Source organism: Aptenodytes patagonicus, chromosome 8 (assembly GCF_965638725.1).
Source record: "Aptenodytes patagonicus chromosome 8, bAptPat1.pri.cur, whole genome shotgun sequence".
NCBI classification, from domain to species: domain Eukaryota; kingdom Metazoa; phylum Chordata; class Aves; order Sphenisciformes; family Spheniscidae; genus Aptenodytes; species Aptenodytes patagonicus.
In genome coordinates this window covers 8,304,604-8,331,284 of record NC_134956.1, presented here as the reverse complement: position 1 = coordinate 8,331,284, position 26,681 = coordinate 8,304,604, and the positions used below count along the sequence as shown (strand labels likewise).

The window sequence follows — 26,681 nt, the reverse complement described above, 5'->3', positions numbered from 1 at the left end:
CATTGCCCCCTGACCAACCAAAGTGCTCCCAGTACAGCCCAGTATCGCCCACTGCCACCCCCAGTGCCCCCTGTAGAGTCCCCCCCCTCACCCCATACCCCCAGTACCACCAAGTACCGGCTCCCAGTACCAAATCCTAGTGCTCCAACACTTCCCCCAGTGCCCCCAGTACTGACTCTGAGGGCTCCCAGTGCCTTCAGTAACACCCAGTACCGGCCACTAGCCCAGCCCAGCGCACACCCCCAGCGTAGCCCTAACACCCAAGCAGTACCGCCCAGTACTGCCACTCCCCGTACCCCCTGTCCTACCCAGTGCCCACCCCCAAGCACCCAGTGCCCCCGGCTTCCCAGTATGGCCAGTGCTCCCCCAGGGCTGCCCTGCTCCCCGCCTGGCTCCAGCCCAGCCGCACCCCCGGCAGGGCTCAGGGGCAGAGTTAAGGGGATTACGTGATGGGGCCAGGCAGCAGCGCAGCCCCCAGCTGCCCGCTCCCTGCCTGCTCCCCATCCCCAACAGAGCACACGCAGGCGCCCGTGTCTGTCCCAAAGCCAGTGTTTATTTGGGGGTGACCCCGGCTGTGGCAGGGAGCACTTGCTTGGCCCTGGCCACCTCTGCGCTCCCCATGTACAACTATTTACAACCCCCCACACCCACTGGGGTGCCCCGAGGGGGTGCCTGATGGGCTGGGTGCCCCAAACACCCATGGGTGCCGGTGCCAGTGAGTGCCAGCAGCTGCCCGAGGTTTTATCCCGGCACGGCCCTTTCTCCTTCCCTTTCCCACCCAAAGACCCCGGCTGAGCCCCCACCGTGGCCCAGACACCTGGGTCCTGTCTTGAGGGTCCTGTCTTCCCCCGCCAAGCCCCCGGTGGGGGGCAGATGGGGCCACGTACCCTGGCCTCACAGCCCCCTTCTAGGCTTGCCTGGTGGTCTACAGCTTCCCTGCAGAAAGCACTTGCTCCTCAATAACCGGGTGGGGAAACTGAGGCACAAAGCTGCAAGGGCCGTGCCTGGGTTGTGGGGGGCAGACCTTGTCTGGTGTCACCTCTCCCCCTGCCTCATCCCCCCTGGCTGGAGTTTGTCCCCCTCCCCAGGGCATCACCCCCATCTCGCACCAGGACCTGGCACCTCCGGCCCCCGGTGTGGTGCCATGCCCCAGCTGGGGGGAGACAGCGGCCGCGGTGCCCAGCGGTCCCCACACACCAGGATCCTGGGGTCCCAGGGCAGGGGGGAAGACAGCAATGCTGGCTGCAGCCGCCCCAGGGGTCCCTGCTCCTCCCCGGGGCCAGGAGGTGGGGGTCACATCACCCCAGTGACTATGTACAACCTATAAATAAATACCGTCTCCCGTGGGAGGGGAGCGCGCGTGTGTCTGCGTGTGTGTGTGCGTGGATGTATATATATATATTTATTTATAGATATTTTTAATATTAAAAGGGGGGAAAAATAGACCACTGTGCTAGCAAAGTCCCTGATGATGGTTTCATGTATGCCCGTAGGTCTCTGGCTGGTGATTCCGGCGGTTTCGAGGCTTCTTCTGGTCCTGCTGCTCCTTGGCTTTGAGGCCAGCCAGTGGCTGGGGGGGGCTGGCAGCTGTGTGCCGCCAGTAGCCCTGGCAGTACTGGTCCAGGAGTCCCATTTCAGGCTGGGTGAGGAGCTGCAGCAGGTCCTGGTAGCGGGGAGTGGGGGCACCTGGCAAGCTGGGGGGGGTCTCCGCCTGGACCAGCACGGCATGGACGGCGCGGCCGCTGAGGACGCGGAGCTGCACCTTGGTCACTGTGTGCTTGAAGTTGTTCTCGGTGGCAGTGCAGGAGTAGAGGCCACTGTCGGCGAGCTGGAGCGCGCGCAGCAGCAAGCCCTGCTCCGTCCGCAGCACCCGGCCCTCCACCCGCAGCTGGGGGGGGAGAGGTGGCACGGCTCAGCCGGCTGGCGCCCAGCCCCCCGGCACCCCCCCGGCACCCCCAGCGGAGCACCCTGCCCTACCTCTTTCCGCCGATCGCTGTTGTCCTTCTGCAGCAGCCACTTGATGCTGGCCTGGGGCGAGCGGGGCTGGCACTCCAGGAAGGCGGTGCTGCCCTCCACCCCATACTGCACAGCCTCCACCGCGTTCTTGTTAGCTGCAGGGGTGGACCACGGGCAGCTGGGTCACACATGCGCCTCTGCACCCCTGCCCTCTTGCCCAGCCCACCTGCTCTCCAAGGGCATGCTCCTGTCCACCTCCAGCCACAGGTCTCCCTGCTCTCCAGCCACCCAGCAAGTGTGCTCCTCCTCTAGTGTAGCCATGCTTCCACAAGGGTGTCCACCCATCCATCCATCCATCCATCCATCCATCCGTCCGTCCGTCCATCCATCCATCCGTCCGTCCATCCACCCACCCACTCACCCACCCATGTTCATCTTCCTCTGAAGTATCCATCCATTCATCCACCCATTCATTCATCTACACACCTATCAATTTGTGGTCATCCTTCCCTCACCGTATCTATCCATCCACCCATCCCTCTATCCACCCATCCAAATCTGCTCATTATCCTCCCCAACATATCCATCTATCCATCCATGTTCCATCCCCAATGTAACCATCTATCCATCCGTGTTCATCCTACTCCCCAATGTATCCATCCATCCATCCATCCATCCACCCACTGACCCATCCCCATCTGTGCTCATCCTCATCCCCAATGTATCCATCCACCCATCCATGTTCATCCTCCTGTCCAATGTATCCATTCTTTCATCAATTCATCCATTCTTCCATCCATCCATCCATCCATCCATCCATCCATGCTCACCCTCTTCCCATATATCCACCCACAAAACCATCAACCCACCAAGGCATCAATCCACCCATGTCCCCCTCTGGCCGTTGCCCACACCCTTTCTGCCCCCTGCCCTCAGCACGTCCCCCAGCTGCCCCCCCGTGCTGCAGGGCTGTGCCCCAGACCTCACTCACCGTTGGAGTTGTACCCTCGGCACTGACGGATGGGGTTGCCGTGCCGGACATCCTGCCGCCGGCTCCGCCTGTGGGGAGGCGGAGGGTGAGCGGGGGAGCCTGGGGCCGGGGGGTCCCTCCCTGCCGCTCTCCCCTGGCCCCCCGTACCTCTTGGAGGAGGCGGAGTAGCGGGTGCAGGCACTGCCGTCCCAGGCGCAGTAGGGGTCCCGGGCCAGGCAGCAGTCGGCACAGGCTTCCCCGTACACGTCACAGCGGTGCAGGGCCAGGTGGGTCACGCCTACGGCTGAGGACACGTACAGCTGTTGCTGTTGGGGGGACAAAGAGGACAGGGTGAGATGTCATCTCGTCCCCACCCTGCAAGGACCCCCCAGAATGAGATGCAGCCTCCCAGTACTGGGACCGGCCGGGACACCAGAGCCACCCAGGGCCACTGGAGCCAGCTTGCCCTGGGGTCACCCACGTGCTTCCCGCTCTGGTGCTGCGGTGACGCCTGGCAGTGCCGCGGCCGGGCCCGCGGTGGGATCTGCCAAGCCCCCTGCCACATGCCGTGACTCACCCTCTTGGAGGAGATGGTCATCGTCTTGATGGGTGCCGGCACCTAGACAGGAGCAGGAGCGAAGGAGATGGAGGGGCGACCGTCTGGCCTGACGCTGCAGCCCCGGGGTGGGCACGCCAGACACCCCCAGGCAGCAGGGGCGGGCAGGGGGAGCTGCGAGGGGGCAGCAGGTGGGAGGACCAATGCTTGGGGTCTTTCCAGAGCTGATCAAGGGGCTGGCTGATGTCCCAAGGGGTGGCTGGTGTCCCAAGGGGCTGGCTGATGTCCAAGGGGCTGGTTGGTGTCCCAAGGGGCTGGCTGGCTGAGTCAAGGACACTCAGTGGAGGGTGAAGGACAGGACAACCCTTACCTTGAATACCTCAATCTCCTCCAGCATGAGTTCCTCCGTCTCCATGTCATCCCGGGGGAGCACGATGACCTTCTGCACGGTGCCCCGATCTGCAAGACACCATGGTGCCCAGGCGCTCAATGCCACACCTGGGTACCCGTGCCCTCCCCTCCTGGGAAGGGGGTCCCTGCTGGGGCTAGGGGGAGGAAGGACCCCCCCAAGCCCATCCCCATCTCTCTCCTGCCACAGCGGGCAATTGTGCCTGGGGTGCGGCGTACCAGCTCAGGTCACCGCCTGTGGCTAGGGACTGCCACCACCCAGGGCAGGGTGGGGACAGCAGCTGGGGACGGGCACCGGGGCAGGGGAAGGACCAGGATGGATTACGGGGGCTCTGGGATGCACATTAGAGCACGGGAAGCACCAGGCTGGGCAACAGTGCCCCGGGGATGGACACTGAGGCTGGGGAAGGACAGGGCAGGATGCTGGTGCCTCTAGGATGGGCAATTGGGCAGGGGAAGCACGAGTCTGGATGATGGTGGGCTTAGGATGGGCAATGGAAAGCATGAGGCTGGATCAGAGCCTGTAGGATGGACACTGGGGTCAGGAAAGGATGAGGCTGGATGGTGGGGCCACTGGGATGGGCACTGGGGCAGGGAGAGGACAAGGCTGGATGGTGGCATCCCTAGGATGGGAGGTATCATGCTGGATCACTGACCCTGGGGATGGGAACTGGGCTAGGGGAAGGACCAGGCTGGATGGTGGGGTCCGTGGGATGGGCACCGGGGCAGGGGAAGGACCAGGCTGGAGCTTCGAGGAGGGGCAGGGATCTCGGGGGGGGGTGTCTCAGCCCCTCGCCCTGCTCCAGCATGGCGGAGGGCACCGTGCTCTGGCCAGCCCTGGTGGTGCCCGTGCCCTCCGGGGCCGCGCCGGAGCATGCTGCGTTCCCCGCGGTGCGCGGCGTGGGTACCTGTGCCCAGGAAAAGCACCTCATAGCGCCCGTCTGCCGCGTCCACCTGGTCGACGGCCACGGTGGTGAAGCGGTAGTCGACGTTGGTGCGGACCACCAGCGGCTGGCGGTGGGTGGGGTAGACGGCATGGTACATTAGCGGGTGCGCGCGCATGAAGTTGATCACTTCATCGGGGTAGTCCTTGGTCGACTTCATGGACGGGGTGAAGGTCCCCCCGGGGCACTGCAGCACAAATGTCACCAGCGCTTGGGGACCCAGTATCCGGGCATGGGTCCGAGGGTGCCAGCTGCCCCGCAGGCGCCGGCTCACCACCCCACACGTGCCCAGGGGGTACTTACGGTGCCTGGCCGGGGGTAGGGCATTTTGCCCGTGTAGGGCATCCACTGGTAGTTGGGTCCCTCCTTGTGCGCAAAGGGCCCATTGAAGACCATGCGGATGTCGGCCATGGAGTAGACGCAGACAGCAGAGCCTTTGAAGACCGACCTGGGAGGAAGAACCTGCTGCCACCCTCTGGCTTGGTGCTGCCCGCCACCGCGGCATCACCAGGACCCCCACCCAGCTGGGGACCCCCCCCTCCGCTGCTCTGTGCCAGGAAGTTCAGCACTCACCCCGAAGCGGAGAACACGGCGTAGATAATAGGGTTCTTGGTGTCCTGAGTCTGCTGGATGAAGACGTCCTCTTGGGACAGAAAGATGGGGGTGTCACCATGGGGGAGGCGGGACCCCCTTCACGCCCAGGGATGCCGGGGCAGGGGGGAGAGCAGCTCCGCATGGGAGAGGTAAGAGGTGGGGGGCAGCAAGGGGGTCCCCAGCCCTCCCCAGGGTGCCTCCCAAGCCTGCAGAGGTGCAGAAGGCCCCCATCCTGTCCCTCGCCCACTCACGGAGCTCGTCGAAGTGTGTTTCGATCCCGTCAGGTCCCGGCACGGAGCAGACAAGCCGGGCCTTCAGGAATGTGCTCCACTTGTTCACGAGGCAGCAGTGGCCCCCGTCGTCGTTCTGCAATGGAGAGATCCCCACGCTCAGCCCTGCCCACCCCCCTGCCCACTCCCCGCCTGCCCGCCGCTCCACCTACCAGGCAGATGCGCCCGATGCGGGAATAGACCCCAGGGCTCAGTGGGGCATCGGCCGACTTCTCTCGGAAGAAGAAGTAGAGCTTGTCGTCGTTCCTCTCACTGCTGTCGGGGATGAGCTGGGCGCGGACGAAGGCTGGGTCTGGAATGGCATAGCACGGCACGGCACTGTCACCCCCTGCCCCGTGCTGAGCCCCCCTCTCCTCCGGCATCGCCCTGCTCCTGGAAAAGCACTGCTGCAGTCGCAGGGCGAGAGCTGGATCTGGACCAGAGCTGCAGAGGTGGGCTGAGGAACCAGGTCTCTCTGGTGGTCATCGGTGCTCCAGGAGGGGCTGAGAATATCCCTGAGGTCCCTGGGAGCATCCCTGAGGTCCACAGGGTGGAAGGCTCCAGCAGCTCTATAAGCAGGGTGCTGGGAACTGGTTTTTCCCCCCCGGGGAGGAACCACACAGCCTGGAAGCTTCTCAGGAAGCTTCTCCCTGCCATCCATCAGCCGGTGCCCAGCCTGCGCTGACAGCTCCCCCTCTTCGGGTTACCGCCCTACTGGCTCCCCAGCCCGGCAGGATCAGCCCATCTGCTCTGCTCTGTTTACTCAGCTGCTGCCCCGCGGGCAGGGGTGCTCTGAGGAGGGCAGGATGAGTGCTCGGGGTCACTGATTGCAGGCGACATGGTTGACATCTCAGCCCTGCAGAAACCCACGCACGGATTCCGGCAGAGCCAGCCCCATCTCTCACCAGCTGGCTGCTCCTGCTGCCCAGCAAAGCCCCTGGCACATCTGCACCATGCCCCACACAGCTATCCCTCTGCCCATCTGCCCTGGATTTCCATCCATCCATCCATCCATCCATCCATCCATCCATCCATCCATCCGTCATCAATCCATCTATCTGTCATCCATCCATCCACCCACCCATCCATCTATTAATCCGTCAGCCATCCATTCATCCATCATCCATCCATCCATCCATCCATCCACCCATCCATCGATTCGTCCATCATCCATCCATCCATCCATCCCCCATCCGTCCATCCATCCATCCATCCATCCATCCATCATCTGTCCACCCATCTGTCCACCCACCTATCAACTGTCAACCATCCATCCATCCATCCATCCATCCATCCATCCATCCATCCACACCACCACCCATCCACCTGCCCATGCTGGCTACTGTCTCTGTCCTGGGAGAAGGACACAGTACAACACGACGAGCCTCATCTCTAGGGCTGGAGCCATGAGGTCCCCAGGGAACCTGGGCCAATGACATCCCAAACTCACCGTTGAGCCAGCGTGAATTGTACTGGTCTGTCCTCATGGCTGTCTGCTTGCCCATGGTGCGGAAGATGGCTGCATCTGTGCCCATGAAGTCAATGTAGACGCCAGCATAGAGCTCTTCATCTGCAGAAGGCAGATATCAGCTGGGGGCTCCCACCTAGTCCCGTCCACCCACCTTCTCCCACTGCCCCAGGCTCCATCCAGCCCCAGCCCCAGCCAGTAGCCACCAGGCAACCAAGAGCCACTGCCTGTGGCCATTGCAGAGAGCTTGGGAGGTTGGCACTGGTCTGTAACCAGGACCCCCACCTCCGCTGGGCCAGGTGCCCAAGGACTGGGCATCCTGGGCGCCCGGCCACCTGCAGCTGGAGTGGGCAGGGGTGGCAGGGGCAGGAGCCCAACTCCTTGGGGATATTTGGGCAACACAGGAAGACGCTGGGAGCAGTTGTCCCACCTTGCCTGCGTGTTCCCTCTGCCCAACGCAGGCAGTGCCGGCCCCAGGGAGCTACAGGACTCACTTATCAATGCAGAGACGGTGTCTACTTTGGGGTCATAGGAACACTTCCCCTTGCCCGACTCCAGCTTGTCTGGCTCCAGGTAGAAGATATAATCCTGGAGAAGGAAGCAAATGGAAGAGCTGATTACACTTTCACCCCTCCATCCCCGTGGCACCTTCCAAAGCCCTCTGGGAGGGGCAGCCTCCTCCGGGATGGAGCTCAGCAGTGAGGATGGATGCAGATGGACCACACCGGGGGTCTGCAGGTCTCCTGAGAAGCTGAAGCCCCGCGGGCTACTCCTCCGATGTTGCTGGGTGCTTCTCCGTGCCCTCCACTGCTTGGAGACTTGGCTGAGCCACCAGGCTGAAATGAGGCATCCATCCCCCATGTCCGCTTCTGGGCAAACATCTCCCTCCGGCCGCCTCTTCGCTCCGGTCGGCCGTGCTGCACATCATGAGGTGCCACTTGGCCAGCTCCAGGTCACGCAGCTCCGGTGGCTTTGGCAGGCAGGGTTTGGCCAGCGGCACAGCTCGGCATGGCTCAGCTGCGGGACCCACCATGCTCCTCCCGCCAGGACCCGTTTTCCAGCGGGCGCTGCTGGGGTGGCATCACAGTGAGATGCTGCACCCGCTCCGGGGGAGCTCCAGGGGATTCGCCCCATGCCGTTAGCAGCCGTCTCCCTGCCGTCGCCTCTGCCTTCCCTGCGGCCATCCCCAGCACCGTCACACGTCCCCGGCCAGGGGCGAGACCCACACTGCCTCCAGAGACGCACACAAAATCCTCTGCCAGTTCTGACTGGGGGCAGGCAGGGCCAGGCTGGCCCAGCCAGGTCACCCCTCACCCCTGATGTATGGACCCCCGGAGCTGGGACAAAGCAGCAGCACGGCAGCACCCGTGAGGAGCCCGGGTGTGTGGGGGGAACCTCAGGCAACCAAATCGGGCTGGCAGAGCTGCCCGCTGGCTCCGTGCCTCGGCTTTGATGCCTGGGTGACGGACATGGTGGCAGCCACCCTCCATCGAGAGGCGAGCAGGGTCCTGGCAGAGCCCCCGTCTCCGGGAAGGGCAGGAGGGGGTGGGGAGCCAGGATGCTCACTGCGCACATCTCCCACCGGAGGGTTTGCTGGCACCAGCTCCTCCTGGGGCACCCAGCCCCAGAGATGGGCACGGCCACGCTTCCGCCGTCCCCATTGCTGCACCGCACTGCCTGCGCCACCGTCACCATCACAGACTCCCCTGCCCGGCGCCGGCCCCGCTCCCGAGCTGGGCAAACCCTTCGCAGGGACAACCTGGCTCTCCAGCTCAGCCCTGGCCCCGGCCGCACCATCTCACCCTCCTGGCCAGGCAACCCATGGGCTGTCGCAGCGCCGGTACTGCTGCTTGGCTAACGCCTTAAAACGCATCAGAGCTGCCGGAAAGTGGGTGCCAGCAGCCCCCAGGGAGGCCCCGCTCGACGCACAGGGAGCCGCACCAGGGGAGCTTCTCCCCACGGATGCTGGGACCAGTTACGGCAGGGAGGGAGGAACCTGGGGGGGGTCCAAGGGGGCTGAAATGGCAACGGTGCTTCCCACTGGGGAAGTCAGCAGCAGAAAATGCCCGCAGCTGGTAAGATGCTTGTGGCCGAGCATTGCCCTCTGCCCACCTACCACCTGCCCTCGGAGCAGAAGGGCCGGGGGGGGGCAGAGGGACAGGCAGGGGGGAGCCCCAGGCTGCCGCAGGGTGCCCGCGCCCCACGTGCTCCCCAGCCCATGCACTGACCCACGTTAGTCCGGAGGGGAGAGGCTTGGGGGTGACACTGTCAGGGCAGGCTGGACGCTGGGTGTCCCCAGAAGCCAGGGACGCCATCGCCTCCCTGAGCCCGCTTGTCTGCTGGGATGACGCAAGCCCCTCCCCAGGCAGGGCAAAGCAGCTGCTCAGCGATGTTTTTGTAGACCCTACCAAAACACCTCCTGCACATTGCCTTGGCATCCTCCCCTGAACTACCCAGAGCCCCATGGCTCTGCCGACACACGGCCCTGCTTCCAAGGGACACAGCAAGCCCGGAGCCGGGCAAAGCCAGCAGCGGGGCAGGGGGAGCCACCGTCCCTGACAGTGTCCCCTGGGAGGAAGGAGTTAGTGAGAGAAGGAGAGCAGAGACACCAGGCCAGTGGCCGGAGGATGCTATGCCAAGAGGGAAGGAGACAGCAGGGATGCCCACGGCACGGGGCGCCTGGCCTGGGGGTCGGAAGCATGCCAGTGGGAAGGAGAAGGAGCCCACGGCTCTGGTGTGGCCCAGGGGAGAGGTGGGCACGGCTGCGGCGGGCTCCCAGACCGGTTCCCACCTTGCTTTGTGCTGGTCTCGGGCTGAGGGGGCCATCGGCGGATCTGCTTTCCCGGCCTCCCGGCTGGCTCGGCGGAAACCCCTGGGGAAAAGGAGCAGGGCAGAGAGTTAGCGCCGGCAGGGGGGGCAAGGACCCCCCAAGGGGGGGCGGGCGGGGGAACCCCAAGAGCAGGGGTGCTGGCGGGGGTCCCCAGATGCTCCAGGTTGGGCTGGCCTCCAGCAGGAGCTTCTCCGGGACGGTTCCTGCTCCCTCCTGCAGAACTGGGGTGCCCCGGCACAGGGCAGGAGAGAGCAGAGAGACGGCTGCCCACGGACAGCCAGGTTGGGCTCACGCCCGGGGACGCAACGCTGGCACCTGCCACCCAGCTGGCAGCGCCCTGTGCAGAGGCGTGATGCCCCGGTGCCGAGCTGTGGCACGGGGGAAGCTACCGGCACCGTGGGGGTCACCAGGACCCCCTGTCCCTGCCGCACTGCCGCTGGCTCTGCTGGAGGGGACACACGATGCTGTTCTCAATTGCACCAGCACCCCTGGTCCTCCTCAAATGCTGCCAACTGCCCAGTCTGGCCCCAATCCGGTCCCAGGCCGGTGTGGCCTGAGCAGCATCTGCCTCTCTCGGTGCCCGTGCCAGGTTCCGGGGGCACCGGGGCAGACGCCCATCCTCCACATCCAGCGCCGTGCTCCTCCCTAGGCTTGGGCTGGCGGCGCCCGGCTTGCTCCGACCACGGGAGAGGACACAGCCTGGGACCTGCCACGCCGGCACGGAGGGGGCGGACACCTTGCAGGTCTCAGGGCCCCCCGGGACGCCTGCACTGCTACTTGCAGAGACCAGCTTCCCCCCAGGGCCGTCCTGAAAGCGCTCCTCTGTCTGCTGCACATCCAGCCCGGTGGCATAGGGCTTTGATGCCACCCTCTCGCTGCACGCCATGGTTCTTGGGGCTGGGCATCCATCCAGGGACACCCCCAGCACAGCCACATGCGCCAGCATGGCCCCCACCACAGTTCTCCCTGTGCAATGCCAGCGCTGGTGCAGTGCCAGGCATCCTCCGCATCCATGGCGAGGGGCTCGGTGGCCCAGTGGCAGGTGGGAAGCCGGGGAGGACACGTCCCTCGCCCCAACAGAGATCCAGCGGCGACTGTGGCCGGCAGGGTGGGAGGGCACGTCACATGGAAGCCAGCATTGGGGTCCAGCCAGGGTGGCCTGGTTCCAGCGTGAAGAGAAGTCCTCGGTCTGTGGAGACGGCTCAGCCCCATTCAGCAGCATGGCATCATTAGCCATGGTCACCCCCCAGCCTGCCACTACCCCCCCAACCCTCTGCCCCCCCCCCCCATACCTCCCGGCACCAGCCAGCAGAGCCGAGCAGTGCTGTGCCACGCCGCCCTCCTGCCCCCCACTGCAGTCCCATGGCGGCTGTGCCAGCACCACCAGGCTGGGCATGGGCTTATCACCCCCCCGTCCCTCCCGCCCCTCACCTGGGCTTTGCGCCCACGGTTGACGAAGGCGCAGATGGGGTTGTAGGCGCCAGTGCCACACACGTAGAGGTGGGTCCGGTTCCAGGGTTGGATCAGGCGGATGAAGTTGCCGCACTCCCCCTGGGAAGCAGAGGAGGGAGGTGCCAATCCCAGCAAGGGGATGGGGGCACCCCCCTTCCCACTGCCTCCCAGCACCCACGTTGGGGCGGGCACCATGGGGTCCAGCCTCCTGGCACGGGGTAGGAGCTGGGGAAGGGAAAAAGCAGGCCAAGGAGCTGGGAGGGTGGGAGGCTGGCATGGGGCATGGGCTGGCGTGGGACATGGCATGGGGCCATGGGTTGGGGTGGGGCGACGGGATGGCATGGTCGTGGGTTGGTATGGGTCATGGGATGGCATGGGTCATGGGGTGGCATGGGTCTTGGGCTGGCATGGGTCATGGGATGTCATGGGTTGGCATGGGGCATGGGTTGCTATGGGGCATGGGACAGCATGAGTTATGGGTTGGTATGGGTCATGGGTTGTCGTGGATCATGGGTTGGCATGTGGCATGGGACAGCACAGCTCAGGGGTTGGCATGGGCAGTGAGCTGGCATGCTGGTGGGACCAGCCCTGGCCAGCAGGAGGAAGCAGCGTGGGGAGCTTGGCCTCCAGCTCACCCATGAAGCTCTGCAGGACCTGCACGGCTAGGACAGAAGGGGTGGCAGGACACCGCATCACCTTGGAGTGCCACCCCGTCCCAGCATGGCTGCAGATGCTGCCGAGCTACAGGGGACCTGGGGGATGGCTTTTCCAGGGTAGGACACAAGGACATGAATCCCCTTCCAGTGCTGGCCACCAACCCCCACCGTTGCTACCAGAAGGGGGTTCCTGGTGGCCACTCACGTTGCTGTTCTTGCCCGACAGGATGCACTCCTCGATCCTCTGCTGGGACGCGGGCCAGTGGATCTGCAGAGACACCAGCCCAGAGGAGACCAGGGTTCCCATCCGGCCCCACCTCTTCCCCACCGGTACCAGCGATGCCCATCGAACTCTTGCCCCTGCATCTGAAATGCCCGCCCAGGTGCCCCCCTTCCACCCGTGCCCTGCGATGGCAGCTTACGATGAGGGGCTCGCGGTTGATGTCGTGGAGGTCCAGCGAGAGGACGTAGTCCTTGCTGCCCACGTACATGCGGTCGTGGTCCTCGTCTTTCAGCAGGATGCGGTAGTCGCTGGAGTTGAGGAGGAAGTTGAAGAAGTGCGCCGTGCCTGTTGCCTTCAGCTCTGCGGGGGCAAAGGGACAGGCGTCAGCACCCCGGGGACCCCCTGCCTTCCCCAGTGCCACCCCTGCCCCTGAGTCCAAGCCTGGTCCCGGCTGGAGGACATCCTGCGAGAGGAGGTGCCCACCTTCCAGGCCATGGTGCCTGCCTTCCCGCCCCATGGTGCCCACCTCCCCCTCCGTGAGTGCCATGATGCGGTCACCTCTATGCAGGACATGGGACAATGATGGAGATGCTCATGGCCAGTTGGGACAACCAAGAGTGGCCAGGGGACCGGGCAGCAGGACCTGGGCTCTGGAGACCTAGCACCCCACAGCAGGGAGTGGAGCTCCTCACCGAGATGGGGCAGGAAGCAGGGGCTCCCTGGCACCCCAGCCAAGATCTTGCAGCTCCCAAAATCTCTGGCATCATCCCTCTCCTGCCCTGTGTCCCCATGTCCCAGCCAGGCCACTGGCTCCTCAGATGGGAGAGCTGGGACCCCAAGGAGCCAGCTCCCAGGGAAGGGATGAGCCTCTCCCCCACCCCGCGCACCCCATCCCCCCTTGGGAAGTTATTTTTAGCCTGAGTGTGGGAGCAACGAGTGAAAGAGGATAATGAGGGTCATGAATATTCACAAGTGCAATGAGGCAGCCAGATGGAAGGCAGAAGTGCTGCAGATGATGTGGGCCGGTGCCAAGGACCACGCAGCAGGGGCCAGGACACGAGCGAGAGAGAGGACCCTACCCCCATGGGACACTATCTGCCCTGGATGCCACCTCTTTTGGAGGTGCCACCCCTTTGGATGCCACCAACAGCCATCGAATGCCACTCCCAGCCATCAGATGCCACCCCCATGGGATGCCATCTTCCCCATATGCCACTCCCTTTGGAGGTGTCACTCCCTTTGGATGCCACTCCCAGCCATCAGATGCCACCCCCATGGGATGCCATCTGCCCCACATGCCACCCCCTTTGGAGGTGTCACCCCCTTTGAATGCCACCCCCATGGGACACTGGCCCCATGAGCATCCCCACCCCACAGTTTGTCCCTCCATGCAAGGGTATGCCCTGTGCAGGCGCCGGGTGCTGGGGCTGGGCTGGGGCTGAGGGCAGCCCCCCGGGGACCCCCCTTCCCGGGCGGGAGCAGAGCAGGGTCCCGCAGGTCGGTAGTGGGAAGGAGCACGCCAACTTCCAGGCAGGGCCGGGCAGGGCTCCAGCATCCAGCTGCTGTTCCCAGCCGGGATGCCAAGCGCCTGAAGATCTCCCTGACCTCCCGCCTCCCAGCCCCACGGGGGGCTGGCAACGTCCCACGGGTGTTCCCAAGGTCCCTTCCCATTCTGGGCGCCCTGGGGACGTGGGGGTCTGCCCTCTCTGGGGAGCGGGAAGTATGGGGAGGGCTGTGCCCTGCACCGCCTGGGTGCCAGGGACTCCCTCACACCGCCCTGGAGGCCCCCCGCTTGGCATCCCGGGGGTGGGCTGGGGGGGCTGGCAGGGGGGCGAGCGCCTCTGGGGCAGGGTGGGCACTCACCCTCCTGCTGGCCAGGGGAAAGGGGGTTCTCCACAGGAGCCCATGCCAAGGGGGCACAGGGGTGCCCAGGTGCAGCCAGAGCTGTGCCCACTGGTGTCACCGGGAGAACTTGCTCTGCACCATGGCTGGCAGCGGTGCTCCCCGGTCCCCAGCCCTGCGGTGGGGCACCCACAGCCCGCTCGGCACCGCTCAGCTGCGGCAGCGAGGCCAGTACGTGCCGGGCACCGCAAGGCGGAAACCCGCCGGGGCATGCTGCGGGAAACGGCGTCACGGGACGTGACATCAACCTCCCCTCGGCCCGGGGGTCCGCCTGCCTGCTGGGGCTGGATGGACGGGGCCAGCACAGTGGGCATGCGGAGGGGCTGGCAGTTTGGACTGCGGGCAGGGGTGGGGTGGCACAGTGCAAAGGCTGGGGGGCTGGCTGGGGGGGCCGCCCGCCCACCCGCCCGCCCCACGGCACGCTCCTCCTCTTGCCTGTCCCATCTGGGCTCCAGATGCTCCCTGTTGCCAGTACTGGCTCGCCTGCCACCCGTGGCGTCCCCTGCCTGTCCCACGGCATTCCCTGCCTGTCCCATGGTGTCCCCTGCCTGTGCCACGGCACGCTGGGTCCGGTCCCTGCCTGCCCCGTGGCCCGCAGCTGCCCCGCTGGCCCGTGCAGTGTGTGTGTATCTGTGGGGCTGTGTGTGCATGTACAGCGTGCCACGCGTGTGCATGTGTGTGCGCCCGACACCGTACGTTTGTGTGCATGTGTGTGCTCCACTGTGCGTGCATGTGTGCGTGCATACGTACACAAGTGTCTGCGTGAGTGCAGGTGAGTGCCCCATACAATATGTGTGTGCGTGTGTGCATGTGTGCCCCACGCAGTGTGCGTGCACGTGTGTGTGCATACCTGTGTGTGCGCATGGGGGTGTGCGCATGGGTGTGTGTGCATGGGTGTGCCCCATAGTGTGTGGGTGCTCCTGTGTGGGTGCCTGTGTGGGTGCCCGTGTCCCATGCAGTGTGCGTGTGTGCATGCGCGTGCCCCACACAGTGCTGCGGGGACACGGACGAATTTGTTGGGGCTTCCCCCGGAGGGATGCTGGTGTTGGTGGGGGCTGGAGCTCAGAGCCAGGAAAGGGCAGGGCGGCTCCAGCAGCGGGGTGACGCAGGTGGAGGAGCAGGAGAGGTCGTCCCCAGCGCCGGGGACCCACTGCCGGCACCGGCAGCCATCATGCTTGGGGCAGAGATAACCCTGGTGCAGGCAGAGCCGGGGATGGTGGTTAAACCGGGTGGGAGACCCTGTGCCGGGACAGCCCCGCACCTGCCATCGCTGCCTGGCCCGGGGATGCCATGTCCAACCTCCCCAGGGGCCACGTTCCCGTCCTCACCCTCCCCTCCCAGCCGGGACCCCAAGGCTGAGCCGGGCAGCACCAGGACACCAGTGGCGGAGGGTCCTGTGCCAGCGATGGTCCCAAATACCTCACATCCATCAGGACAGACAGCCCTGGGGCTCGGCAGGGGACAGGACCAGCAGCACAAAGAGCCCCAGCCCCCCGCTGGGGGCCCCATTCAGCCCCCCACGCCCCAGCGATCAGAGGGGGCACCCCCAAAGCGGGGCGGTGACAGACCCACTGCCCCGTGACGCCCTCTCCAAAGGGGATGAAGGGGTGAGCGAGCCCCCGCTCCAACCTCTGACCTCCCGAACCGCCACCCCCTGCCCTCCCCGCCTAATCCCCCACCACCATGCCTCCAAACCTGCCCCCGGCAGCCACGGGGGGTCCCCAGGGACAGAGTGGGGCGGGGGGCCCACCCCAGGGCTGGAGAAGCTGTCTCGTTAGCGGATGCGCCCTGATGAGCATATTCCCTCCTGCATCCCCGCTGCCAACCCCAGCACCGGCAGAGCTTCCCCGGCTGGCCGGGAGCCTAATCCTATTTTAATTGCCCAGCACTGGAGCCGGGAGCCACCCGGCACAGCCAGGGTGGCCTCCCCGGGGACAGTCCACTCGTAGCATCCCACTGAGAGCCCCCCCCGCCCCAGGACTCGCCTCCCCAGCATCGTTTGGTGGCCTCGGACATTGAGATTTAATTACCCTACACCCTCCAGCGATGCTGGCAGCCAGGAACCTGTCAGACCCTTGGGCGGCAACGCAGGGCAATGCTCGGCTCTGCCCGCGGCAGCGGCCAGCAGCACCGCCCAATTACATGCTCTGCAAAGCCAAATTCCCCCCATAAAGCCAAATTCGGGCTGAATTTACAGCTCCGGCAGCTGCCCTGCAGCTGCCCACACCTCCACCCTTGCTGGCTGCCACCACCGTCCCCGTCAGGCAGGGATGAGCAGTCCCTACCCATCGCCCGTCAGCACAGAGACCGGCGCTGATCTCCAAAGCAAGGGTGAGATTTTGGGGGTCCCCGATAAACTGAGCATCCCAGGGTACCGCTCACCCCACCCCAGCCCCCCAAATCCCCCTGATCCCCCCAAACATCACCAAGATGCTGGCACGAAGAGTTAATGCCATTAGGATCCGAGCTGGTCACCTCCCCAGGTGCACCATGGCTGCACCCCCACCCCCACCCCCCCACCCCCGAAACCAATTACAGGCGCTCTCACCTAATTAGTTTCTAATTATGGGCTTGTAGCGCATTCAACATAATTAGCATGTAAATTACACGGCGTGTTTATATTCAATAACTGCTCTCCCCCCGGCTGGTGGCAGCAGTGCCTTTTGGGAGCCCTTTCTTTGCATGGGGGCAAATGAATTCACTCCAAATGCCGATGGAGAAGCCCAGTGCTGATCCCAAGGGAGCCCGGCCCAGCGGGGATAAATCCTGGCTCCATCCGGAGTATTTTATCCCACAAATTTATAAGCGTGCCCCAAATTCTGGGGATGCTCCCCCCTGATTTTTTCCCTGCTTGAAATCTGGGATGCAGCTTTTTGGGTACCTGGTGGAGGGGAGGGATGGGGAGCGATGCCAGGAGAGGGATGGGGGGCTGGATGCATCCCCTCACATGTTTTAAAGCATTTGTTGTTATTGGGGCTGATCAAAGAGCTGGGTGGGTCGCTTGATGAAAGCAGAATTGCTTATTTGTTTGAGCGTCACTCCGCTACCCCTTGATGGGTTATTTATGATGTAATTAAGCTAATTACATGTAATAAGAGAGTTTCCGTGGCCCCCAGCCAAGCTCTTTTCCCATTTAACCAATTCACAGGTGGGAGGAAACCGAAGCCGCCTTGACGGGGCTCGGGAGATGAAATGGCTCCAGCTCCCGCTCGCTGCCTTCCACCCCCGACCATCTCCAGCCCCCCCAGGAGCATCGCCCCACAGTGACACCCGGCACCCGCTCCGCCGGCCCCCATGGCAGGGGACAGGTGCCGCGGCCGCCTGGCTCAAATCCCTCGGGATGAAAGCACCCGGCCGGCCGGGTGCTTCCCCCCCCCACCGTCACCGCACGGCCGGTTGGGCGCAGGCCAAAAAACAAAAAAAAAAAGAAAAACCACATTTTTTCAGCTGAAACCGCTGATTCATCCCCCAGCGAGTCTGCCCAAAGTGCTCGCGGGGGGACGTGCCCCAGCGAGCATCGCTGGCAGGGGAGACCCTGTCCTCACCAAGCATCACTCAGCAGTGATGACCCCGGTCCCCGCCGGGGTGCTGGGCCAGGGGATGTTCTGGCAGCAGGAAAACCCCGTCGGGAAGGAGCCCGGCTTCGGAAAAAACACTTTAATCCCCGCAAAAGCAAAGGGCTGAGCTGAGGGGCCCCCCCCCGCCACCTTTGGGGCTTTTTTTTTTTTAATTTTTTGACATTATTTTCTTCCGCAGCCCCCGAGAGCCGAGCAAGGCGCTGGGCGGGAAGGCAGTTGCTTTTCCAGTCTATTTGCTCCGTGCCAAAAAGGCAGCAGAGAAGGAAGCGGCTGAGGGTGCTCTGGGCAGGGGCCGGCAGCACCGGAGCTGGGGGGACACACACACGCCAGGATCCCAGGAAGGGCCACACTGGCTGCGCTGCTCCAGATGGACCGTCATTAATTTGAGGGATAACGAGCTTATTAGATGTTGGCTTGGGGGTCTGAAATTGCATGGCGGGGGGGGAGTTGTGGGGGGGAGCTGGGGAGAGGGTTAAGGAGCTTACGGAGCTTCGCAGCCAGGGCCCAGGGGGCTCAGCCCCAGCGGCAGCCGGTCCTGGTGGGTGGGGGGGGCCCTGCCGCAGCCCCCCCACCAACCCAGCCAGAGAAATCCTCTTAGGGGTCGCAGAGCTCAGCCCCGTACCCCAGGGCATAGGATAGGGGACCGCGGTGTCCCCCCCACCTTTGAGGGGTCTGAGGAGCAGCGTGGGGGTACAGCATACCCCCTGACCCACACCGAGGTGCGGACCGCAGGCGCCAGCCCTCCCGGCACGTCCCCAGGGCTGGCTGTCCCCGAGCCCTTGGCCCTGCCCGCGCATCCCCCCCGTGTCCCCCCCATGTTTATCCCAGCCCGCCGTCGCCAAGCAGTGCCCACAGCTGCGGCAGCTTAGGAGGGCGCCTGGGCGGCCCCCAGGGACACAGCCCCCTCGCCGGGCTCCTCTCCAGCCATCTGCCACCCCCGGCCCCGGATCAAGTGTGCCGATGTCCCCCGGCCACCGGCCGAGATGCCAGCGGGGTGAGAGGGGAGACTGAGGCACAAGGTGGACAGGAGCGAGGTCACACAGGGGGCTAGCAGCAGAGCCAAGAGGAGACTCCGCTGCTTGATTTATTCTTTTTGAAGTGATTTTTTCCCCCTGCAGGAACTGCCCTGCCTCTCACCCGGCCCCGCCCAGCCAGGGCTGCCCCTCGGCTGGACCTCTGCCGCGGCTTTTCCGAGAGGTGCCGGCACGGCTGTTCCCGTCGCTGGGAGCCCGGGGGGGGGGGTGAGGGGGGGGGGGGGGAGCGGCTCCCCCTTTGAAGCCCCACGGAGAGCCCTGACCTCGAGGGCTTCCCACAGCGATGCGGGGCGAGAGCCCACCCTTCCTTCCCGCACGCTTTTCCCACACCGGACAGGGAGCAGGACACGAAGGGATGAATCACCATCATCATCATCATCACCTCCTGCATCCTTGCAGGGAAAGCACCGACTTCTCCGGTGCCCGAGCCCCCAGCACGGAGGAAGGCCCGGAGGAGAGGGGGCCGCAGGATGTGTACAGGAGGGGGGGGGAATTGTTAGCAAGGAGATGATTAAAAATATCCACCCTATTTCTGGCCGGCACCGGGCTGGGATTGGGAAGAGCTGTTGGCAAAAGGGAGCCGTGCCGGAGCCGCTCCCAGCTCTGTTCTTTCCATGCCGGTCACCTTCCTCCTGCCGACACACGGACAGGAAAGCCTTGAGAGGGAGGACAGACGGACAGGGACCATGGGGGTCACGGGATGGTGGGGAGGACTGGGGGATGACCCTGCCCAGCCCATCAACCCTGAACCGGGGCAAAGGAGCTCAGCTCCAGCCCCCTTCCTATTGCTTCGTTATTTTATATATATATTTTTTTTTAAAGCACTCAGAGACGATGGGGCTCCGTAGAGGATGACGCAGGCCCCGGGGAGCTGCGACAAACCTCCGGCGCGCGATAACAAGCAAAGGCAAACAAACCCAGAGACGCTCCCGGGGCTGGCGGGGCTCCAGGCAGCGTGGCTGAGGCAAGGCGCCGGGGGAGGCAGGGGGGGGATGGACACAGCAGCTCCCGCCAGCACAGCTCCTTCCCCAGCGTCCTGCCGGACACCAGCGCAAGGCCACAGCCACCTCGGTCCCACCGGGCAGTGCCATGGCTCAGGGATGCTGCTGGAGGGGATCTGCACCCCAGCCTCAGCAGCATCCCTCCAGCCATGCCCGCATCAACGGCCACCGGGTCCCCCGCGGTACCACGGTCATGTCCCTGCAGGCCAGCCCAACTCATCACACCAGTGTCCCACAGCCCAGCTCCTATCACACCCAGCCCCACCGCCTTGCAGCCACCCTGGGGGATTTGGGGCTGGGGATTTGGGTACCAGCCCCGGCTCCCCACGCCAGGGGGCAACGGAGAAGCTCCCCATGCAAGAGAAGGGGCTGGGCTGGCTGGGAAGCGCTGCTGCCGCCCCACATCTCACAGCCTCACGGCTTCGAGGAGGCCACGTACAGATTATTGACTCGGGAAAGCTGCTTACTGGCAGCTCAGCGTGTGGCTCCCGGCCGGCCCCTGAGGAAGACCCTGGGCTAATTCTCCTCCGCCACTACTGCTGCAAGAGTGCAGGCAGGGAAGGGGCGAGCGGCATCCCTCCCCGGTCCCGGTGTGCTCGGATCCGGCATGCTGCCAGCATTTCTTCTCTGTGTGCAAGTGCAAACTGGCCCTTCTCCCACCGCAAATCTCACCTCTGGGCAGCGAGGGCAGGGGGAGCCCTGCCAGACCACCCCAGGCAGGAGGGAGAAGGACCGGAGATCCCGATGCAGGAACTTGGATGACACTCCCAGGCCCCCTGGGCACAGCCAGGGATCTCCGCTCTACCCAGACAGGGCCAAAAAACTCAACCCCAAACCAGCCCCCACCCCGCCGCACAGTGGGCCTAACCATGCTTATCTGGAATTAATCCCGCTCCCCGGGGCACGCCTGTGGCTGCGGGACGGCCCCAGGCATTAACACACACCTTGCCGGGGTGGTGGGCACTGGATCCAGCTGGGGCTTTGCCAGAGCCTCCCCTCGCCACGGCTGCAAGGAAGAGATGCTCCAAGCTGTGGTGAGGGATGCATCCCTGGGCGGGAAACGGCAGTGGCCAAAGTGCCCCAGCAGCCCCCAAAAACCCTCTGAAACCACCTTTTGGAGAGGAAAGTGGCACCTTCCGTGCGGGGAGGAACCGCTCACTCCTTGCCAGCCTGGACTTGTCCCCAGCCTCTTCATACCAGCCATTTTTCCTGCCGAGACCAGCCTTTAACGCCAGCGGCTCGCCCTGCCTGCGCCATGTTTGCCGTCAGCCCCCCCTGGCCCCTCCTGCACCGGAGCCGCCGTGCTCACCATCGGCTCTGCCACCGCACTCTGTGCTCACCAGTTCGGTACATGACCGAAGGGCAAAGGCACGGTGGGACAGCACGGCAGGGGTGCAGGCAACACAGCCCCAGCTCTCCCGCGGCGGCTTGCCTCCCCCAGGACCCCAAGGGGAGGCAGACACGAGGTTCCACGTGCCTGTCACCGTCCTGACACACGTCCTCGGGCTGGGATGCATCCAAGCAGGCAGCCAGCCCCAGCAGGGCCCAGGACGACGGTGGCACCGAGTACACCGTGCTGGCAGGGGCAATTTTTGTTCCACTCCTCGAGGTTTGCAACCCTGACCCCTACCTCATCGCCCCCCATCCCGCCCCTTCTCAGCATCGCTGCGGCAGTAGCTCAGGACCAACCCCTCTGCCAACGTACACCCCAAAGCTGATCCTGGGGTCTCCCCCCGGCTCCCAGAGTGGGCTGGGTGGGTCAGGCAGCCCCGATACCAAAGGGTTAAGCCCCTTCCCCCTGACACCCGGCATCCTCCCCTCCTGCCTCTAGCCGGCTCCCTGCCAGCTCCCAGGCGTTAATACCAGCTGGGGGGGTCGGGGCGGAGTCAAGCTGCTGTCTGGACTCGGGGCGCTGCGGGGGGGGGGGGGGGGGGGGGAGGGGAGGGGGGTGCCCCCGCACCTCGGCACCCAGCTTCGCCAGACGGAGGGAGCCACCCACCCACAAGGCGAAGCATACTGGGGGGACTGGGCAGGCTACCAGCCCCTCCAGACTGAGGGGGGGGCAGACTGGGAGCTCAGCCACACTGGGATATGGATCCCCACGGAGATTTTTGGGGGTGCAGCCTGCTGATGTGTCCCCCCTCCCCGGGCGAGGAGGAGCAGCCTGGACTGGGGTGCCTCCACCTTCTTGGGGTCCCACCCCGCCCCCCGACTCCCACCGCCGGGCTCTTACCTTTGAAGGAGAGCTGGACCCTCGGGGTGGCGAAGCCGTGGTCCTTGGTGTGGGCAGCCCGCCAGCCCAGAGTCAGCAGGGTGGCCCAGAGGAGGACGCCGACCACGGGCATGGTGGGCACGCACCTGGGCGCCGAGGTTGAGGGGAGTCCGGGGGGGGGGGGGGGGGCCAAGCCTGCCAAGGAGGGCACAGGAGGGAGGGATGTCAATTTGCTGCAACCCCCCCCTGCCAGGGGGGTAACAAGCCCCCCACATCTCCCCATCCTGCTCTTCATCACCCACTGGCACGCAGCATCCTCCAGGGAGGGCTGGGAGCCAGCCCTGGGCGGGGGGGGAGCCGAGCCTGAGCTCAGCCGAACCCCACTCCGCAGGCTGGGGGGGTGGGGGGCAGGAATCAGGGGGTGCCCAGCCTCACTTCCTTGGGTGCCAAGCCAAGTGCGCAGCATGAGGCGAGCGTGACGGCGAGCACCGCTGCAGCGTGCTCCTCCACCCAAGCCAGCGAGCCTTGCCCAGGTGAGGAGCATCCCTCCTCGCCCCCCCAGCCTGCAGCATCCCCACCCTGCCGGGCTGGCTCCCCCCGCCCCAGCACCCAGAGGGGTCCCATCCCCAGCTCTCTTCCCCCCACCTCTCCTCCCAGCCCCCAGCAAAGCCACAGCAAGCAGAGCTGGGATCAAATCTTTCCAACATGAAGGAAATCTGGACTTCATTATTCCAAGAACGTACCAAAAAAAAAAAAAAAAAAAGGGATTTTTTTTTTTTTTTTTTTTTTTTCATAAATAAAAGAGGAAGAAAAAGAAGGGGGGGGGGGGAAACCCTGCCTGTGTGCCAGGCAGCTGGACTCCCTGGGGCTCCGGCACTGAGCGAAGTCCGCCAAGCTGCCTCCAGCAAGCCACACACGCACCCCGGCATGGCATGGCACGGCACGGCACAGCACAGCGTGCAGTGCCCCTGGCATGCCCCGCTACCCCTCCTGGAGAGGGACCATCCCCTTGGGCCCAGGCCCCCCTCCTGAGGCAGCACCCTCCCGGAGGGCTCCAGGAGGCTTAGGGCAGGATTTGGGAGGAAGCCCGCGGTGGGAAGCCCCTCGCGTCCCCAGGGAGCTGCATGCCCGGGGTGGGATGTGCTGTGCCGTGGTACCCGGGTGGGCTCAGGCATCTGGGGAGCACCTGGCCAGCCCAGCCAAAGGGGCTTTGCGCCACGGGGATGGGCGCTGCCTGCCAGTATGCTGTGCCAGAGGGTCCCCACCATGCCACCCCCACAGGGACATGCCCTCCACAGCTCTGCCAACTGCCACAGTGCAGCCCCATGGGGGACAGGCACACGGGAAGGCGCCAGGTGGACGGCCAGGAACCCTGTGGGGTACCCCCAGAGAGGGATGCTGAGCTGCAAGGGGTGCAACCCTGCACCCCGCACCGCTGGGGGTCTGCCCACAGCCCACCCAGGTGGTCCGGCCAGCCCCTCCCAGAGTGCACAGCACCCACGACACCGGCCCCAGCCCCGAGCAGGACAAGGGCAGCAGCACTGTCACCGGCAGGCGGGTGCTGCTGCGGCCCCTCCAGCAACATGCTTCCTCGAGCGGCAGGGCAAGATCCGGAGCGCAGCGGCACCACCGTTCCCCAGGGCTCAATATTTTTTTTCTCACTCTTGCCTTTGGAGTCAGTAAATATTTCAATTTGCTCCTCTCGCCCTGCGCACACCCAGCTCTGCTCCATTGTACTGGCATTCGGTCCCCTTCCAGGCTGGCCCCCCCTGTCTCCCACCCGTTCCCAGCTCTGCCCTTCCCATCAGCGCCGGGCCGGGACAGCCTGAGCCCCCAATTCCTCCGCCAGCCAAAACTCCAGTTGGTTGCAGTTAAATACCCCCCCCCATCCAACCCCCCCCCCCCCCCCGGCAGCTTTAGGAAATAATTCTGGCAAATCCCACTATTGCATTTGGATGGAGCGGCGTACGCGTCAGAGACAGGGAGCGAGATGGCAAACAAAGGAAAAGAGGGAGAGGAGGGGAGCGCAGCAAGCGCAGGGCGAGGAGGGGGGAAAGGGCCGGCGGCAAGCGGGGGGCACCCGGGCCCGGCCGGGAAAGGCAAATTCCAAGGAAGCAAAAAGGGGAAACGGCCCATTGGAGCGCACCTTGGCCGGGAAATCTGTATTTCCAGGGTCATCTGCACTCCGGGGAAACTGGGAACTCCAGGGGAGAGCGGCCACATTCCTCCCCTCCAGCACCCGGGCTGGCTGGGGTTGGGTTTTTTTTTTTGTTTGCCAATTAAAGTTTGGCCATTGCTGGTGCCGTCGCAGGAAGATCAAAATCCCGCTCGGCTTTATCCCCCCTCGCCAGGCCGGTCAACTGAACGCCGCCGAGCTGAAGCAATTAGGGAAAGGTTTTCTCGGCTGGAATAGGGACTCCTTTGGGGGGCTGAGACCCCGGGGCAGAGGGGGTGCCTCGGGGGGCTCGGAGGTAGGGCTGCCCGCACGCCTGGTCCCAGCAGCCTCAGGAGCGAGCCTAGTGAGCAGGAAACGTTTTGGGAGGGAAAAGAAATACAGGCAGGATGGGCAGCAGGAGGGGAGCCTGCCCCACCTCTCAGCCACGGCGCCCGAACGCGCGATGCCACCGGCGGGAAGGGGGAAAAAATAATAAATAAAATAAAATAATAATGCTAATCGTCCGCCGCGGCCCCTCGCACCCGGGGAATAACTTTGCACAACTTTGCACCGCCGGCCCTCCGGCACGCCTGGCCTGTCCCCAGGGAGAGCCCTCTGTCCCCTGCTCCCCGGCCCCGGGGCACTCCGCCCTCCCCGGCCCCCCCAGCCCCGCGGGGGCGCGGGGTCCCACCGAGGAGGGCTTCGGCTGCCCCAAGCCACCCCCTCCACAGTGCTGGGGGGTCTCTGGTTTGTCCCCCCACTCCCAGCACCCCCTCCTTGGGCACCCACCCGCCGCCGAGCCCTGCCGCAGCCCCTCCTGCCCGGGAGCTCCCTGCCAGACTCCGTCCCTGCCCGCACCGTGTTCCCCGGGGACCGTCCCCCCGCCCCGAGCGGGACCGGGGCGCGCCTGCCCAGCCGCGGGCTCCCGGCGGTGAGGGACCGGCAGCGAGGGGGACCGGCAGAGACCCCCCCACCCCGGTATCGCCCCCCTGCGAGACGCGGGGTGGGGGGGGGGGGGGGCTGCAAAGCACCCGGTGTCGCTGCCAGCTCGGGGCAGGGGTCCCAGCACCGGACCGCGGGCACCAGCCGCCCTCCCCCGCCCCACCTGCCCGCTTCACCGGCAAGTTGCGGCGCGGGGGGACACACACACACACGAGTTCCGAGCGGCGGAAAGTTTTCTCGGGGCGCCCCCCCCGCCGGGCCCCCGGTCCGCCGCCCGCCCCCGCCCTTACCTCTGCGGGGGTCCCGGCGGCGGCGGCTGGCGGGGGGGGGTGGAGGGCGGCGGGGCTCAGCGCCGCGCCGGGCACCCGCGGCCCCCCGCCATCTCGCGGCCGCGACTGCCGCCGCGGCCCCGGCCCGTGGAGCGGCGGCGGGGCGGGGCGGGGCGGGGCGGGGCGCGGGGCGGGGCGGGGGCAGCGGGCGGCGGCGGCGGCAGCGGCGGCCCGGCCCCGACTGGGCGCCGCAGCCCGTGCGCTCGCCGCGGGGCGCCGCGGGGGTTCGTTTGCATGGCCACGCCTTCCAGCCCAGCCCCGCCTACCGCCCGGGGCTGCGGGTTCGAGCCTCGCCGCCGCCCCCGCCGCTCACCTCCGGCTCCGGCCTTTTGTTGCTCCGTGCCGGCGGCGCCCCGCCGTGCGAGGCCGCGGGCGGCTCGGTCGGCCTCCGGCGCCCACCACCCTCCCGCCGGCCCCGGCAAGGAAGCGAATAAATAAGCGCCGTCCCTCCTTTGTCTGCCGAGGCGGGCGGCGGGGGGCGGCCCGGGGCGGCGGGAGGCAGCGGGGAGCCGAGCCCGGGCGGGCCGGCGGCTTTGTGAGAGCTCCGGCTCCGGCGAGAAACCGCCTCCCACACACGGCAACCCCTTGGGCAGGGAGCGGGGCTCCTTCCCCCGGCCCCACCTCGCTCCTTCTGCCACCCCCCCACCCCCACCCCGATTGCCCCCCCCCCGGTGATCCCCGGCCCTCAGCCCAAGGGAGACAGGTGATCCCTGCCCTGCTCCAGTCCCCTGGCATCCCGCTGCCCCGGGACCTGCCGGCTCCTGGGTGAACCCTGCCCTGCATCCCTCTGCCCCGGGGACCTACCGGCCCCGGGTGGTCCCTGCTCTACACCGGTCCTTTGGCATCCCTCTGCTCCAGGATCAGCTGGCACCTGCGTGATCCCTCCCTGGGACCATTCCCCCTGCAATCCCCTGCCCCGAGACCTCCACTGGGTGATCCCTGCACAGCACCGGTCCCCGGCATCCCTCTGCTCCAGGATCTGCTGGCCCCTGGGGTATCCCTCCCCAGGACCCTTCCCCCCCTGCATCCCCCTGCCCTGGCAGCTGCCAGCCACTGGGTGATCCCTGCCCGGCACCGTTTCCCCTGCACACCACAGCGTGCTTCCCTCCAAGGCAGCGACTGGCAGGTGCCGTGCAGCTGAGGCCCGCAGCTCTGCCCTGGTCCTTCCTGTCCCGAGCTGGGCACCGTGGAGCCCTTCGGGT

The 26,681-nt window shown here is 65.6% G+C and overlaps 1 protein-coding gene across 2 annotated transcripts; it reads right to left on the bottom strand.

Moving 5' to 3' along the window:
• Positions 1 to 1,401: 1,401 nt before the first annotated feature.
• On the bottom strand, positions 1,402 to 22,205 carry LOC143164094 (semaphorin-3F-like). Of its 2 annotated transcripts, XM_076346222.1 has the most exons (18): positions 22,075 to 22,205; positions 12,526 to 12,686; positions 12,309 to 12,371; positions 11,427 to 11,546; positions 9,957 to 10,037; positions 7,660 to 7,753; positions 7,148 to 7,267; positions 5,871 to 6,010; positions 5,680 to 5,794; positions 5,408 to 5,477; positions 5,138 to 5,282; positions 4,799 to 5,021; positions 3,853 to 3,941; positions 3,504 to 3,545; positions 3,095 to 3,252; positions 2,948 to 3,015; positions 1,978 to 2,111; positions 1,402 to 1,888 (listed from the first exon to the last, which is right to left on the bottom strand). In XM_076346222.1, the coding sequence occupies exons 1-18, from the start codon at positions 22,184 to 22,186 to the stop codon at positions 1,478 to 1,480; spliced, it is 2,346 nt and encodes a 781-aa protein (XP_076202337.1). In that variant the 5' UTR covers positions 22,187 to 22,205; the 3' UTR covers positions 1,402 to 1,477. The 2 variants fall into 2 exon arrangements, with proteins under 2 accessions (XP_076202337.1, XP_076202338.1); XM_076346223.1 differs by lacking the exon at positions 9,957 to 10,037.
• Positions 22,206 to 26,681: the final 4,476 nt, after the last annotated feature.

What these genes read in the sequence shown, in the direction of transcription:
- LOC143164094 (XM_076346222.1), bottom strand. Translation starts at nt 22,186, where the DNA reads ATGCCCGTGGTCGGCGTCCTCCTCTGGGCCACCCTGCTGACTCTGGGC. An exon ending in TCAACCGCGAGCCCCTCATC is followed by an intron (nt 12,372 to 12,525) that starts GTAAGCTGCCAT and finishes GTGTCTCTGCAG; the next exon opens with ATCCACTGGCCCGCGTCCCA. An exon ending in GGTGCTTTTCCTGGGCACAG is followed by an intron (nt 3,942 to 4,798) that starts GTACCCACGCCG and finishes GGTGTCTTGCAG; the next exon opens with ATCGGGGCACCGTGCAGAAG.